Source organism: Zingiber officinale, chromosome 4A (assembly GCF_018446385.1).
Source record: "Zingiber officinale cultivar Zhangliang chromosome 4A, Zo_v1.1, whole genome shotgun sequence".
Classification (NCBI taxonomy): Eukaryota; Viridiplantae; Streptophyta; class Magnoliopsida; order Zingiberales; family Zingiberaceae; genus Zingiber; species Zingiber officinale.
Genome location: NC_055992.1, coordinates 161,727,921 through 161,744,149, shown reverse-complemented (window position 1 = coordinate 161,744,149; position 16,229 = coordinate 161,727,921). Strand labels below are relative to the sequence as shown.

The following is a 16,229-nucleotide window of genomic DNA, read 5'->3' as shown; positions in this document are numbered from 1 at the left end:
CAATATTTTAAACAGTTTGTCTCAGGAAACATAGTTCAGATCTTGGTTAATCAACTTTGAAAATCTACTTTTGAGAGGTTTAGAACGAATAAGATTCATGGAAGAAGGCTCTTTTACCATCTGTTCTAACTTTACCGTCCAGAATTCGATGTGGTTTTATCATACTGTTAGGGCTTGTTTGGATGTAAGAATAGAAAGTAAAACGGATAGAAATTGAGGATGGAACAAGATGGTTGAGACTTTATCATTCGTTTGGTTTTTGAGAAGTTAACATGGACACTGCTACTGTTGAGATGTTGAAGGCATGGGTGGTGTGGTTGTAGTTTTAATGTAGCCGGAGACAGATGCTGTTAGAGAATAGCGAGAAGTGTGATCGTTGTTTTTTTTTTTTTTTTTTTTTTTTATAATCAAGGCATGGGCCAGATCCTCTGATCATTTTTTGCGGTCTAGGGGATGGTCCCTTTGCATGTATGAATGATCCTCACCTATTTTATAAGTGGGGGTCATCTATCCCACTAATGCATGCAAAGGGATCATCTCTTGGACCGCAAAAAGCGGTCCAGAGGATCTGCTCTCTTCATAGACTTCTAGGTAGATAGTGAGCAGGGATCTTTTGGTCCACTTTTAGCGTACTAGTGTTGGGTTTTTCGGGCCGCGAAAATCGCTTTTTCGCGTCGCAGAAACCCCGAAACCCCCTAGCCATTGGATCCGTGCGAAGAAAACTTTCGAAAATACGAGTACGAGTTTCAAACTATGATCTACAGTAGATCTTTACCCTTGTTGCGTGCCCTTTTGCGTATCCCGCTCGTCCTCGGTACGCCGGATCTCGAAGTTGTCAATGTAGACAACTCTCTACACGTATCCACACGAACACACTAGGTGGAGGTGACCAAAAACCAAGGTGTGCTAGCACCTATGTGGTTCGGCCAAGGAAGGAGGAGAGGGAGAGCTTGAGAGGAAGAAGATGTAAAATTCCACACTTGAATGAATAATGAAAATCAATTCACACCCTATTCAAAATGTGGCCGGCCACTTTTCTCATGTGTAACTCCCCTCATTAATGCATTAAGTTGTCATCAAGGAGAGAATGTAACCTCCATGAGGTGGCACTCACTAGTAACTCCCATGAGGTGGCAACCATGATGATGATGTGGAGTAACATCATTAGTCCACATCAATGCCAACTCACCAATGAGGTGGCATAAAGTCAAGTCAAACTTGACTTTTAATCTTCCTCTCAAGTCAAGTCAAACTTGACCAAACCTCTTCCATGGTTGATCTAATCTAACCATTTGATTCAAGCCAATTTAATATATAATGAATCTAATTCATTAAATTAAATTGATTCAATGAGTCATAATCTAAATTAGACTCATTGAACACATGAATCAACTTGAGTCCAACTCAAGTTAGCCCAATTAGGATTACTCTTAATCCAATTTGATTCATCAAATGAATCTAATCCTCTTGGTTCATCATATGAACCTAATCTCCATCTAATTGTCCTTAGTGTGTGACCCTATAGGTTCTTGTAACGTTGGCAATGCCCTAAACCCATTTAGGAGCATAAGTAATGAGCGGTATCTAGCAACACATCATTACTACCCAAGTTACAAGAATGTCGAGATCCGACATCACCTTGTGACTACTAATTGTGACTCCTCACAAAATATGACAAGTGTCCTTCTATCCTAGACATCTAGATTGATCAATGTGAGGCATAGACCGTGTCATCCTCTGACCAATCTAAATCTTGAACTCCAAGTAGACTCACTAAATCAAATGAGCTCAATATCCTATATTGACTCATTTGGGCATGGCCATGCACTTCGTGGTCTCACTCTATCAAGAATACCGATGTCTCTCCCGTCATATAGGAGGATAGATCCCATCTACATCACTCACATCCCTCTGCATAATTTGTTATATACCCAGAATCGCCTTTATAGTCCACCCGATTACGGGTGACGTTTGATGAAACAAAGTACATAACTCCTTATGTAGGGATCTGGTGACTTCAGGTCTAAGGACTAGTAGTCATACTAATAGCCACATGAGAAAATATATGACACTCATATAACGATCCATGATACTTTCTCATGGCGGGTCATTCAGTATACATTCTCTAATGTATACCCATGTGTCAACTTGATATCTCTATATCCATGACTTGTGAGATCAAGTCATCGAGTTGACCTACATGCTAGTCTTATTGCATTAACATTGTCCCTGAATGTTAATACTCGACTAGGAATGATTAAGAGTAGTATTCCCTATATCATCTCACTATCGGTTCAACTAACCGATTGATATAGGTGAGAACCGTCTACTCAAGGACATTATTATACTTAATTTATTTGGCACCATTACAAGTAAGTATAATAACCAAAATCCAAATGTCTTTATTTATATAGAATATGATACAATAAGTCCAAAATACAATCATCAAATGATTGGCTCTAGGGCTCTAGCTAACAACCCGGTCATGATCCATTACAGTAATTGGAGGGATTAAATGGTCCCCACTTGTTTAGCAGACCAGGGAGACGAGACCAGATGATCCCGTCTAGTAGATAGTATTCTCCGATTTACTTACACGGAGCTTATGCACACTATCAACCTCTATAAAATATTTGTCATTATTAGAGCATCTTCAATGCAAGTTTTGTAAAAGATTTATAAAATTTAAAACCCTTACTAAAAAAGCTTTTATGACTATGTAGGTGAGGTTTGGGGTTTTTAATTCAAGAGTATGTTTGAGTTTCCAAACCTGCTTTTTCCTTTTAAAGTGGAGTCAGTAATTAATGTGCATGATTGACCCTTTCCAAATAATTAAAAATAAATTATTTGATAAACATTTAATTATAATATTTTATTTCATAAATAGTTAATAATAATTAAAATGATATTTTTTTGAAAATAAATATATTTGAGATAAGTTTAAAAAATATAGAAATGACTATAATTAAATTAAAATCATTAATTAATTAATTAATTAAAAATTATAAATAAATTAAAATCATTAATTAATTAAAATATTAAATGAAAATTATATAGATATATTAAATGACAAAATAATAAATAAAAATATATGATTTATAATGTAGGACACACAAAAAAAATTGTATGGAGGTTTTTTCATTATGGAGATAATAATAAGTGTTTATACTTGTGATATGACATGATGTGACATATTGAAAATTACAAAAAAACTCATTGAGAGGTTTAAGGAGATGCCTTAAAAGGTTTTCATACTTGTGATGTGACATATTGGGAACTATAAAAAAGTTTAACCATTAGAGATGCCCTTAGGATTGAGATTTGAACTCTAGTCGTTTTTATTATTCCCCTAAGTGCTTTACCACTACACCACATCCTTGAGTAGTGTGATCATTGATATGGTAGATGCTTGTGGTGGCCGGTGACGAGAATGGAGAGGAAGATTTGTAAGAAGAAGTTTTTTGGTGCAATTTCTTCAAAGGAAGCAATCTATCTAGCCTTTCGTCACCTAGAGAACTTTCTATCCCTCCATTCCCACCGATATTTGGGTGTATCAAAACTAACAAAAAGTTAGACACTTTTCCATTTGTTTCTTTCTGTCCTTAAATATTTCCATCTAAGCTACAATTGGAAAAGTATTTCCCAAGTAAAAAAAAAAATCACTAAATCCTATTGGAAACTTAGCTGGGAGTTTGTTGTAGATAGAGAATAATTGCTTAAGGCTGTCAATCTTCAATTTTTCATTATATTCTTGTTTTTCAGCATCAGAGTAAGACGTGAGGATAGAGTAGATGTTCTTTTATGATAGTAAAAGATGATTATTTTTATCCAGGTGTCCTTCATAGTTCGTTCCCAGGATATGTGAAGGGAGATAGGTAAATCACGGGATCAAATTATAACCGACTGCCAAATGATTAGGGGGTGAGAGGAGATTTTTTTTTCCGAGAGCATGCGGCCGTCAAGAATTGATCTGCCCCATTATAATAAATCTGCCACCCTCTGATCAACTGGACACCCCTATGAGGACATGGAGTAGATGTTCTTGTAGCATAACATGATGGTTCCAATAATAAATACAGTGATAGTTAACTTCTCAATGCAGCAAGCCTAGAGTTTGTCCATGCTTCATCAATCCTCGAATGCAGTATTTTGGATTGAACAAGGGTCGAATCCCAGGAATTTTATCACTGCCAGACATTCTGCCATGTACTTACCATCTGTGCTCTTATTGAACCTCTCTCTATATGACGTGGGTTTGTTGTAAAGGCCGCTAATGTGACGTTTCCACATTTTTGAATGTTGCCGTTTTCATAAGAATTATACATATTCTGCAATTTGTGAAAACCAAACATATGAAGTAATTCAATGTGTAAACCTTAATAGATTCAACCAATACAGACTCACTTTTTCCACTACTATTATATAATTAGAGAGCTTAGGAAAGCTAAATTTCAGTATGGAGGGGAAAAAAAGGACTGGAGCTTCATGACATGTTCCAAAATTCAGCATTAGAAGTTCTGATTTAGGTATCATTTTTGCAGTAACCTTGATAATTTATCCAGCTAAAGCATTAATGTTAACAAGGTTTTGACAGTATGATCAAGTGCTTCCTTAGTCTCCTCTTCCAGATATCTCTGTATTGCATATCGGTTTCACTTCTCATGTATCTATTTTAGATGCTATTATATTGCATAAGTAAATATGTGTAGCAATACAAACTTAATTCCAAGCAGTACTATGGGGTGAGTCTCAATGTATGAAAACAAAGATATTGGTGATATTCTGTAGGCCTATATATGAAATTCTTCCTTATCATGTAAGAGTCATGTTTCGAATCCTTGAGGCATTCTTCGTGCTATAAAGGCTTGGGGAATCATGTCCATTAACAGCCCATATTATTTTGTTCACAATTGTAAAATTTAAATTTTAAAATATTAATTAGTTTTTGCATTTAAAGCATTAATGTTATAAAAACCATACGAATCATCTATTTTTAAAACTCTCCAAATATGTAAGTTTTAAATATCTTACTTAAAAAGCTCTTTTAATTTAAACCCATTAATTAGGATTCATAAAATTTTAAGATAAAATGTTTCAACCAAATTATAAAGATACAAATGGTTCTAGTTAAATGGTAAGGTAAAATCTAAATAAGATTTTTAATAAATAAACTCAAGGAACAAGTTCAAGGTTAAACATAGTCTAATTTGGCCATTGTCCTTGAGATTATGTATTACACAGTACTTCATTTTGTTACTAATAATTTGTATTTTTTAGATACCATCAAATGGTCCAAACATATCATTGTTGTATGGGCGATAACAAATTTGCGTTGCTGAGTAGAGAATTATTCAACTTCTTCTACTGTGTATCGCTGTTTAGATCAGATCAGTTCTCCGAAAAAATTTATATTCGTCTCTTGTCCATTGTCTCGCATCTGCCATTACATACATGAAGTCTGACGTCTATATTTTCACCTAGTACTTGTGATCCCCATCCTGTTCTACCTGTTATTTAGCAGTATTAACTTTTGAGCCTCTTCATGGAATTTTCTTGCGGTCGTACTGCTTGTTGATTCAACCGGGGGCCACAGCCTGATCTTTCCAAAGGTATGGATGGATTCAGATATCACCCCGTGCTGTTATTTTTACAAGTTCTTACACATGATCAATTAGGGGATACAAGTATTCACTATCTGACACAAGTATGAATACTTATTAACCGAACTAATGTTTAGAGTCACGTGGCCATGGTACTCATCCCCCAAAAGCTCAATTATGATTCAAGTGCCAAGTAAATTATTTTAGAACTTTTTAGATGGTATTCAATATGCTTTCGCATGGTGAGGACTAAGACTTGGAATTTCTGATCGTTAGCTCTATGTGGTTAAAAGCTGCAGGAATATTGGACGTAAGGGAGGCAAAATTCTGGCTACATAAGTTGCAGTGGAGGTTATTGGGTACTCTAGAGAAGCTCTAGTTAAAAGTTATAGGTGTGCGGACATACTTGTGATCTCTACGTTAATCTCACAGTAAAGCAGGTAACACGAAGAGACAGAGAGAAAGGAAACCGTATGCTGATGTCTCATGCAGAAATCTTTGGAAAGGTAGAGAAGAAGAGGTCAAAATTCCATTTCTATGCTCTGCTTCTCTCGTTCTGCAATAATGCAGTCATCACAAGCAGTAAACAGGAGACAAGTCCTTTATGTTCGATCGACATCATCAAGACATGATGGTGAGTCGAACTAGCTCGTAGAAACTATTCCATGTACAGCCACGGTGGAGATCTAGCTGGTGCAAGGACATACTCGATGTTGTTCCTTCTCACCAGTCTCTTTGTTTGCCTGTTGGATTCTCTCGGTGAAGAAGAAGAGTCGCATTGGGAAAGTACTGGTTTAATGATTTTACCTTCTCCTCCCTCGGATTTGACTCCTTACCAGTCTCATTGAGCAGAAGTCTGAAAAAGGTGAGATGTCAAAAAGTGTAGACATTCAATGCATGCCTGAAGCTTGGACTCTGATTAGAGAATCAGGGACAGCAGGACCTGTGAGCCTTTTCATTTTCTTACCAAGTGATAGAATTAGATAAATAGAAAATAGGAGGGTGGAAAACACCCAGCCCTTATATACTTGTCATTATCTCCTGATAAATTAGAAATTCGAAAGTGTGAGTCTCTTGAGTCCAAGGCTGCTGCTTAACCCACTCCCACCATCAGTTTGACGCAATGCCTTGGATTCTTAGAAGATGCTGCTGCTGCACCTGCACTGCCTCGCCTTTCAGCTGATTAGATTGAAGCGCAGTGTCAAGTCGGAAGTGATTGAGAAGCGTGTCAAAGAGCTGTGCACTGCAGGTTAATTCGATCCTACCTGTACAGGCACTGTCCCAATCTCTCACAATGAGATGATGGGGCCCACACTTAAGTAGTGGGTCCCACCATCTCATTGTGAGAGGTTGGGGTAGTGCCTGTACAGGTAGGGTGAAATTTACCCTGCACTGCAGCAGCGAAGTGCTACGAGACAACACGTTGAGTTCTGGGAATGTTGGGATTGGGAATGTACTCCCTTCTCTCATCTTCCTCGGTGCCTCCAAAGCAGCCCAAGAGTCTGCTCGATCCATGGTTCATCTCACTGTAGATAAGAGGCCATGCATTGATTGCTATAATTAAGATGAGTTGGATGAGTTGATTGATTTTGGAAGTAGGTTGCTGGTAGGGCCTGCATTGCAAGTAATAAATTGAAGTTGCATAGTTCGATGAGATGAGTTAATGGAGTGATAAATAGATTCGAGGGACAAATATGAACAAACAAGGCGAAGGAGACGTATGAGCTCATCTAAATTAATACAAAGGCAAGGGCACAGTAATTTGTCACTCACATTCTTATCTACCTTCCTTTTTTTATCATTTTATTATTTAAGAGTTCAATAGTTCCACAGGTTATTATAATAATATTGCAGTTTTATGGGTTAGAATTATGAGCTAAACATTTACGTTTATAAATTTAATTGAATATAGAACTAGGCTACGAAGCATGCGTGAGGGGGACATGATGTGGCTCATGCAATGTCTAAAAAAGACAATCTACTTTCTCCCACATGACACGACACGATGCATTCAGCATTCGTTGCCCACCGTAAAGCTGCACGCCTGCACCCCCTGCGCCGCTGCTCCTCACTGCCTACACTGCACTGCACTGCTGCACACTCAATATCAACTATTAATAATAATGTGTAATATATATATATATATTAACTAATAATAATATATCTGAAGAAAGAGACAAAAAGCTCAGAGACTTTAAATAAATCACTTTAAACAATTAAATAAATATAAATTTGTGTATATATATAAGATAATTTGGTATGCAGTCTCTATTGACAAATAAATTTTTACATGCAGTCTTTATCCATGAAAATCTTTGAAACATCTTTACCTAATTGTCCATGATATTTTTAGGTACAAAAAGTCTAAAAATCAGTATAAATCCTCTTAAATTGAGTATATTAACTTAGAATCTAGTATATTTTCTATCAAATTGAGTATGATTTTTTTTTCATCTCAAAATATATTCGATTTTAGTTTAATGTGTTGAATTTAATAGGAATTATATTCTTTTTTAGATTATTTATATCGAAAAATATAAGGGTTAATTTCAATAGAAAATATACTCGATCCTAGTATAGAGTACTGGATTTTAGTGTAAAGTGCTGAATTTAACAAGAATTATACTTGTTTTTAGACTTTTTATATCTAAAAAATAAGAGGGGCAATTTTAATAGAAAGTATACTCAATTTTAATATAAAGTGCTGACTTTAAGAAGAATTATACTCGTTTTTGGACTTTTTGTATTCAATTTTAGACTTTTTGTACCTAAAAAAATCTGAGGGACAATTTATGGAACAATATTTGCATGAGGGAGTTGAAATAAATAATACTTTGCATGTAGGGAGTGGAAACAAAGTTTTTTTTGGATATGGGGAATGTATGCAAAGTTGACATTATGATTGGAGATTTTTCTCTAATTTACCGATATATATATATATATATATATATATATATATATATATATATATATATATATATATATATATATATATATATATATATATATATATATATATACGACGATTTTAGCTTGGACGACGCCCCTGATTGCCGCGCACACAGTGAATTTTTTAATATTTTTAATATTTTTAAATTTTTATTTTTAAAATTTAGAAATTAAATTATAATATTAAACACAAAAGCTATTCAAATGGAAAAAAAAATTAGGTATACATGATATGTACATAACATGTGCATGATATCTAAATCCTTATATGAGTAAGCATGGATGACATTCGACATGGGATCATGATACAGTTAAAATTTAATTTTTTTAATCTCTTTCTCATCTAGAGATAGCAATAGGGTGGGACGGGGACATTTTTGTCATCTCCATTCCTGCTTCCATCTAATCAAAAAATCCCTATCCTATCCCTACGGGAATTAAATTTCTATCCCCGCTCTTCATACCGAGAACAAAGATATTGGGGAATCTCATTTCCTATTTGCATCCTCATTCCTATCTCATTCTCTGTCCCCGTCCTCATAGCATCGGGACAAGTTTGGAGATGGGGATAGCATCCCCATACTTGTCCCAACCCAAATCTGAATCTAAAAAAAAATTCCCGAACTTGAACCCTAATCCAAAAAATTTCCTGAACCCAAATCTGAGTTTGAAAAAATTCCCCGAACTTGAACCCTAATCCAAAAAAATTTCCTGAACCCGAATTCTAACCTGATTTTTTTTTTTTTTTTCAAATTTGGCCCCATTTTGGGTTTCTCCATGGGGCTCAGAACTCGTGAAAAAAATTCATCTCTACCTTCATCTGTATGCAATAATTTACTTTATGCATGTAATAATTTAAATGATGTTCAATTTAGGAGGAATTATATTTTATTTTGGACATTTTATATTTTAAAAAAGAGGGATTTTGGCCTTCAAGGTCGACTAAATTTGATGGCGTGATTATCGACTAAATTTGATGGTGTGGTTATCGATAGTTTAGGGTAGAAGTCGACGTTGAGAATTGTGAGAGAAAAAAATAGTTTAGTGGGGTTTAATTAAAACTGATGACAATGGGTAAATTGATATTCATTTGGGAGCTGATGCAAACAAATATGTTAGGGCAAAGTTTCAATGGTGGTTGGGAATTTTTAGACAATTTATCGAATCCTTAACCCTAAACACCCTAAATATTATATACCTCGTAAGTATATAATTTTTTTTTAATTTGAATACTATAATTCAACTCTTAACCTAAAGATAAAATTTAATTAGCTTAACTCCGGAGCTAAAAAAACAAAATAAAAAACTGTATATTTCAATTGGGACGCTTGGATCAATTTTAGACGTCCTAACAAAACAATCGTGGCTGTAGATTAAGGAAATAATTATGTACTACATACTAATAGACGACTGAGTATAAATTCAGATTTTAAAAGTCCGTCTGAAGGTCCAAATTTACACTAAGTAGTCTATAAATGTGCAGGTGTTGATATAATAAACACTAATAGTTTGAATCAGTCTACAATATTTTAATTGTCATTTACAAATATCAACTACTAAAGAAAAAACAAATAATAATTTTTCAAAAAAATAAATCACTCACGCATTTATTTTATCCCTCGAGCGCAACAATCCCATTAACTCGTGTTGTAATTTTTTTTATATCCCCTCGTTAAAGTCAACCCACCAACTCGTAAATCGTCAAACCTAAAGAATCAACATTCAATATAAACAAATCGTAGCTCTTCGCTTTGTTTATGTAATGATTTGACTACATATTTGTACCTTTTTGGTCACTGTTTTGTATTTTTTTTTTTACTTTCAATGAACTTTTTGATACCAAGTCAACGCCTATCCCTCGTAGTGATTTTATCTAATGGATTCAACAGACAATCAGGAGACATGAATGAATAGGTGGCACCAATTCATTTTTTTCATTGATGGATTATTAATATTGATTCCGTGATAAGAGTGGGGTCGTCTTGTAGGTGATCATTGTCACGTGGAGAGTCAAGTGATCAACATCCTGGACACTCGTTCGATCGGGTGAATCATCATCTCGATCGACATGAAAAGTAACCGATCCGATATTTCGACAGCGCAACCAAATATCGAGTTTTCGACGCTCAAAAAGCTCAATGAAAGGACGAGGGTCGAGCGACAGTTTCGCTCGATTAAATGGTGGATGCATCCCCGACCAAGTAGGCAGGGTTCCCTCGCTCGACAGGACGGAGCCGGACAGCAGACCATTGGCTGAGCGGACGCTCGGCCCGACCACGTTATCACTTGGACAACTAGGGGTAGGCATCGGTCGGTTTGGTCCGATTTTACCCTACTACGGTTTTATTTTTTCGGTTTCGGTTTTAAAGATTTTTGATCCAAAATCAAATCATTTTATTACGGTTCAGTTCGATTTTTATTGTAATATGGTCCGGTTTATACGGTCGATTATATACGGTTTATACAATAAATTAAATTGATTTTGTGCTACTACAAATATTAGTTTAGAGAAAGAAAAAAAATCAATTTATTAAAATAATTATGAATTTAAAGTAATACTAAAATTTTGTTATCCGGTAACAATAAGTAAATATAAATATATAATTTGATTATGTTATTATATTATAAATAATTAGAAATTAATCCACCTGTATAATCAAATGCCTATAAAAATAATGTTTTAAGTATAATATGGTTGATTCGGCTTTTTGGGAGTCAAAATTGGAAACCGAACCGAATAACCGAATTTTAAAAAACTTAAACCGGAATCGGCCAAAACATCAAAAAAACTGAGCAAAAAAAATTGAAAATTTTCGATTCGGGCAGTTTTTCCGGTTTAAACCGAATTATGCCCACCCCTATGGACAACGGACTGGCCGAGCAACTCTCTCGCTTGGCTGAGTAACAGACAAAAGGAGCACTTGGGAATATCTTCCTAGGGACCAGTGTCGCCGACAGACGACATACAGACAGAGAATCGTACGATGGAAGCTTCCACTGTCATGGCAGGGATATGCTTGGGCTGTTAAAGTATGATGTCAGATACGGTTTTCTGACACATCATTTCCAGGTATGTTCTGAGAAGCGTGCATGCCTTGGGAAGCGTGCACACACCTCTCGGGAGAAGGACCCTCAGACTTCGACGGAGGTATGCTCATTCCCACTGTAGTTATAGTTACGTTGCTGCTCTGTTCTCTACTCCACTTCATTCGCTTGCCACCGGTAACTGACTTGAGCATCGAAGAGCCATCGCTGGGAAACCTCTTCCCGGCTCGGTACCAACGATTTGTGGTTATAGGCTTAGTTCGTCGGAGGCCTACGTCATCTTCAGTCTATATCCAGTCAACGTGAACGTCATCTCCTCAGCGTCCATCGACTCAACTCTAACTCTGTTTTTATTTCTCCTCTCCTTTCATGTAACACAAACAAAAAAATCAAGCAACATAAAAGACGATGGTCTTCCCTCTTGATTTACCTACCCCGTAAATTCGATACATAACTTACACACATTTAGATGTCGATCTTCAAAATCATCTCTACGGGATACGAATGTTCTTATTTATCCGCCGAGTGGTTTACCGTTCGTTCGAGCTTGTGAGTGGAGGTGTGTTTCTTTGTGGCTATAGTGTGAGAGGATACTAAAGACGCAAAAGCTGGTATGCCATATATCGTATGAAAGCAAGCATTCGATCTATTTCATGTGAAAAGCTTTGATGAGCCCAAAGAACCCTCCCTAGCATAAAAAGGTTTGAAAAAGAAGCCCTAAAGTGCAACCCAATAGGTGAAAAACATTGCAATAGGAAGCATTCATAGTTCCCTTCCCTAAACTCCTATGTTTCTGAAAAGAGGCCACGCCACGACTCCATTCAGAACATACCCCTTTCTTTCTAATGATAACACACTTAATCTCCCAAAGAGCATCAATTAACTATTGTCCCAATCAAGTCATGTTCCATGGCTGTGTTAATTGAGGACAGATAGGCATCCCTCACCACACGATCTAGCATGAGCTACTCATCTCAACTACTTGATGGAAGACACTTTGGCTTTACCATCCTAGACTCAAGCAAGATCATGCATTCCAACAACTTATTCTCATATCCTATTAGTTGATGAATCAGGTTCGGATCGAATTTTATTTTCTCCGTCCTAATTCTAATATTAAAAAAATAATTAATAAATTTAATAAAAAGAGAATAGATACTAATACCATTATTATACTTATCATTTTATAGTAGATAAAATAGAAATAGAAATTTCTCTTCCAAGTCAAAAAAGCAAAAAGGCCCCCTCCCCTAAATCTACTCCACTAATCCGATGACCTAATCACTTCCCCAAATCCATCAAAAAGTCCCCCATTTTCCTCGAAATCTCTACTCACAATCCATGTCTCGTAGCGTCCTGTTGCTGCATCGCGCTGCCTGCCTCCTGCTGCTGCTGACGACCTGCCTCGCTGTGGAGGAGAGAGAAAGAGGGTGTTGGAGTTGAGAGAGGGGAGGAGAGAGAAAGAGGGTATAGAAATCAAATCCGACACGGCAGCCGTGTCCAAACCCCACTCCGCCGTTATCTTCTTGTAGCAATTCGCCCATGAACGCATTCCCCTCGCCCTCGAGCTTTGCGGGTCGTGTTAATGTTCTTCGTGCTCTTCTCCTTGTTCCTTTCTCCCCGCGCCTGCCGCTGCGCCTCTCCTTGTCGCCTCCTCCGCCCCCACGCTTCTCCTTGTTCCTTGCTGCTTCTGCATGGGCATGGCCTCCTCCTTCCTTGTTATTAATAACGCCCGCTGCTCTTTCTTCCTCCCCAATTCCCTTCCGCGCTTTCTGCTGCCGTTGTAAGGGGCCATGGTGAGGAAGCGCCTCGCCTCCGAGCTCAACTTCCCGACCCACTCCTCCTCCTCGTCCTCCTCCCGCCGCGCCGCCCCCAGCCCGCCGCCTTCGCTTTTGTTCCATCCCCCTGTCGATTTGTCGGCGGGGAGTGGTGGCGGTGCGCCGCTTTTGCCGGCTCCGTCCGCTTCTTCTCTTCCTCTTTGTGTCTTCTCAGGCCTGCCTCTGTTCGAGCCGGAAGCTGCAGCCGGCGCCTCCGAGGATGCTCCTTTCGTCGTCGTTGATGACGCCGCCGCCGCGGTGGCGGGCGCCGATTGGGTCGATGGCATTGTTCGTGAGATAATTAGTAGCTCCGCTGCTGGCGGCGAGGTCTCCATTCCGCAGATCGTGAGCAGCGTACGTGAGATTGTCCGCCCGTGTAACCCTGCTTTGGCCGCGCTCCTTGAGTTCCGGCTCCGCTCGCTCGCCTCTGAGCCGACGACGGCGCTTCACGCTGGAGGACCCCCGCCTGAACGCTCCGACAAGCGGCGGAGAGAGAACAGGGGGTCAGTCATTCCGGAAGTACCGCCGCCGCCGCCGACGAAACGGCCACAGCTACCTCCTCCACGGCCGCTGCTGCAGTCTCAGCCTCAGCGGAGTTCGGCCTCTGCCTCCTCCGACGAGGCAGCCGCCGGCAAAGAGCAGAGGAAGGAGCTGCTGCAGCAGAGGAATCCGGACGCGGAGGGGCTCCACCTGTTGACGCTGCTCCTCCAGTGCGCCGAGGCGGTAGCCGGTGACAACCTCGACGACGCCCACCACCTCCTGCTGGAAATATCCGAACTCTCCACGCCCTACGGCACGTCGGCGCAGCGCGTGGCCGCCTACTTCTCCGAAGCCATGTCCGCCCGCCTCGTCAGCTCGTGCCTCGGCCTCTACGCGCCGCTCCCGGCGTCGGCTGCGCCGCCGCACCGTCACCGCCTCCTCGCCTCCGCCTTCCAGGTTTTCAACGGTATCAGCCCCTTCGTCAAGTTTTCCCACTTCACCGCCAACCAAGCCATCCAAGAGGCGTTCGAGCGCGAGGACCGCGTCCACATCATCGACTTCGACATTATGCAGGGCCTGCAGTGGCCGGGCCTCTTCCACATCCTCGCCTCCCGCCCCGGCGGCCCGCCGCAGGTGCGCCTTACCGGCGTTGGCGCCTCCCTCGACGCCCTCGAGGCCACCGGCAAGCGCCTCTCCGACTTCGCCGACACCCTCGGCCTCCCCTTCGAGTTCGTCCCCGTAGCCGAGAAGATCGGCAACCTCGACCCCGCCCGCCTCGGCGTGTCATCCCACCGCGAGGCCGTCGCAGTCCACTGGCTCCGCCACTCCCTCTACGACGTCTCCGGCTCCGACAACAACACGCTCTGGCTTCTCCAGCGGTAATTCCTCACTCTTTCCTTCAATGCATCGATCTCAAGAACAGGGTAGTTTTTTTAAAATTATTCTCTAATATTTTGCTAATTCTACAACTCTCCTTAATATTTTTTATTTTACTACTGCTAAGAAAAATTATAATTTTCTTTAAAGAAGATATTGGAGGGTAGTTTTGATATTAATAAAACTTTTGGGGCGTTTGGGAATCGATTTAAACTCTGGGGGGTGTCTTTTGATAGAACAGCTTCTTCTCCCAAGCAACGCCGTTTACCGCATAGCGGATTTCACCGTTGCAGGTTGTCGCCGAAGGTGGTGACGATGGTGGAGCAGGACCTGAGCCAGGCGGGTTCGTTCCTGGCGCGGTTCGTGGAGGCGATCCACTACTACTCCGCCCTGTTCGACTCCCTCGGCGCCAGCTACGGCGAGGACAGCCCGGAGCGGCACGTGGTGGAGCAACAGCTGCTGTCGCGGGAGATCCGCAACGTGCTGGCCGTCGGCGGCCCGGCGCGCTCCGGCGAGGTCAGGTTCGGGAACTGGCGGGAGAAGCTGCGGCAGTCGGGGTTCCACGGGGTCTCCCTCGCCGGCAGCGCCGCGGCGCAGGCCACCCTCCTCCTCGGCATGTTCCCCTCCGACGGGTACACCCTGGTGGAGGAGAACGGCACGCTGAAGCTGGGCTGGAAGGACCTCTGCTTGCTCACCGCCTCCGCCTGGAGGCCGCTCGCCCCCCACCACCGCCATTACCCGCTTCCGCCAGCCACCGCCGCCGGCCTCGTAGGAACTAGTTAATCACCAGAAACGGCCATCGTGTAGTCTGAGAGAACACACTATCAACGTCATTTTCTTCTTCTCCTTTAAAATTCTCCCCCAAAAATTTCAACGGAAGCGCCGCCGCCGGCACGAGCGCGTGGACCGAGCTGGGCCTGGGCCAGGAGTAGCGACCGGCAGCGCTTTATTCATTTCTTCCGAATGAGACGTCGTTTTCTTGTGGCTGACCAAGATGGGAAAAGGGTAGCAGCCTCTGAGCCTGCCATGTGTCTAGTTCTTATTGGAATGCGTGCTCTCATTCCTCTTCATCTTCTTCCCATGTACCATGTGGATCATGAATGAGATTTTGATATTTTAGGGTTAGTCTTAATGGGAACGAGTCGCTCCCTACTTGCATCCGATCCGTTATCGTGCAACACGTAGATGGTGTGACGACGAAGATGAAAGGGACTGATACGGCGTGTCTTGAGTGGTTCTCAAGTTATTGTGAGGGCGAATGCGATATACGACCGTTAAAATAAAGATTAAAGATGAGATGATCATAAAAGTTAAAAATTCAGGTGTGCACGGTTGAATGTAGGGGGTGTAACTGTGTAAGCGAGTCAAGTTGTTCATGAGTGGTTCGGTCGAAGTTTGATCGTTGAGCTTAAGTGACTCATTTAATATTCAAATCGATCTTAAGTTCATTTAATACTAGTTC

General features: G+C 40.5%; 1 protein-coding gene across 1 annotated transcript; it reads left to right on the top strand.

Annotated features, from left to right (window-relative positions):
• The first annotated feature begins 12,933 nt into the window (after window positions 1-12,933).
• LOC121972067 (protein SCARECROW-like) lies at window positions 12,934-15,899 on the top strand. Its single transcript, XM_042523672.1, has 2 exons — window positions 12,934-14,769; window positions 15,061-15,899. The coding sequence occupies exons 1-2, from the start codon at window positions 13,388-13,390 to the stop codon at window positions 15,548-15,550; spliced, it is 1,872 nt and encodes a 623-aa protein (XP_042379606.1). The 5' UTR covers window positions 12,934-13,387; the 3' UTR covers window positions 15,551-15,899.
• Window positions 15,900-16,229: the final 330 nt, after the last annotated feature.

Bases quoted from the DNA above. Each gene is read 5' to 3' on its own strand.
- LOC121972067 (XM_042523672.1), top strand. From the start codon at position 13,388: ATGGTGAGGAAGCGCCTCGCCTCCGAGCTCAACTTCCCGACCCACTCC. The intron at 14,770-15,060 runs GTAATTCCTCAC...TCACCGTTGCAG, and splicing joins ACGCTCTGGCTTCTCCAGCG to GTTGTCGCCGAAGGTGGTGA.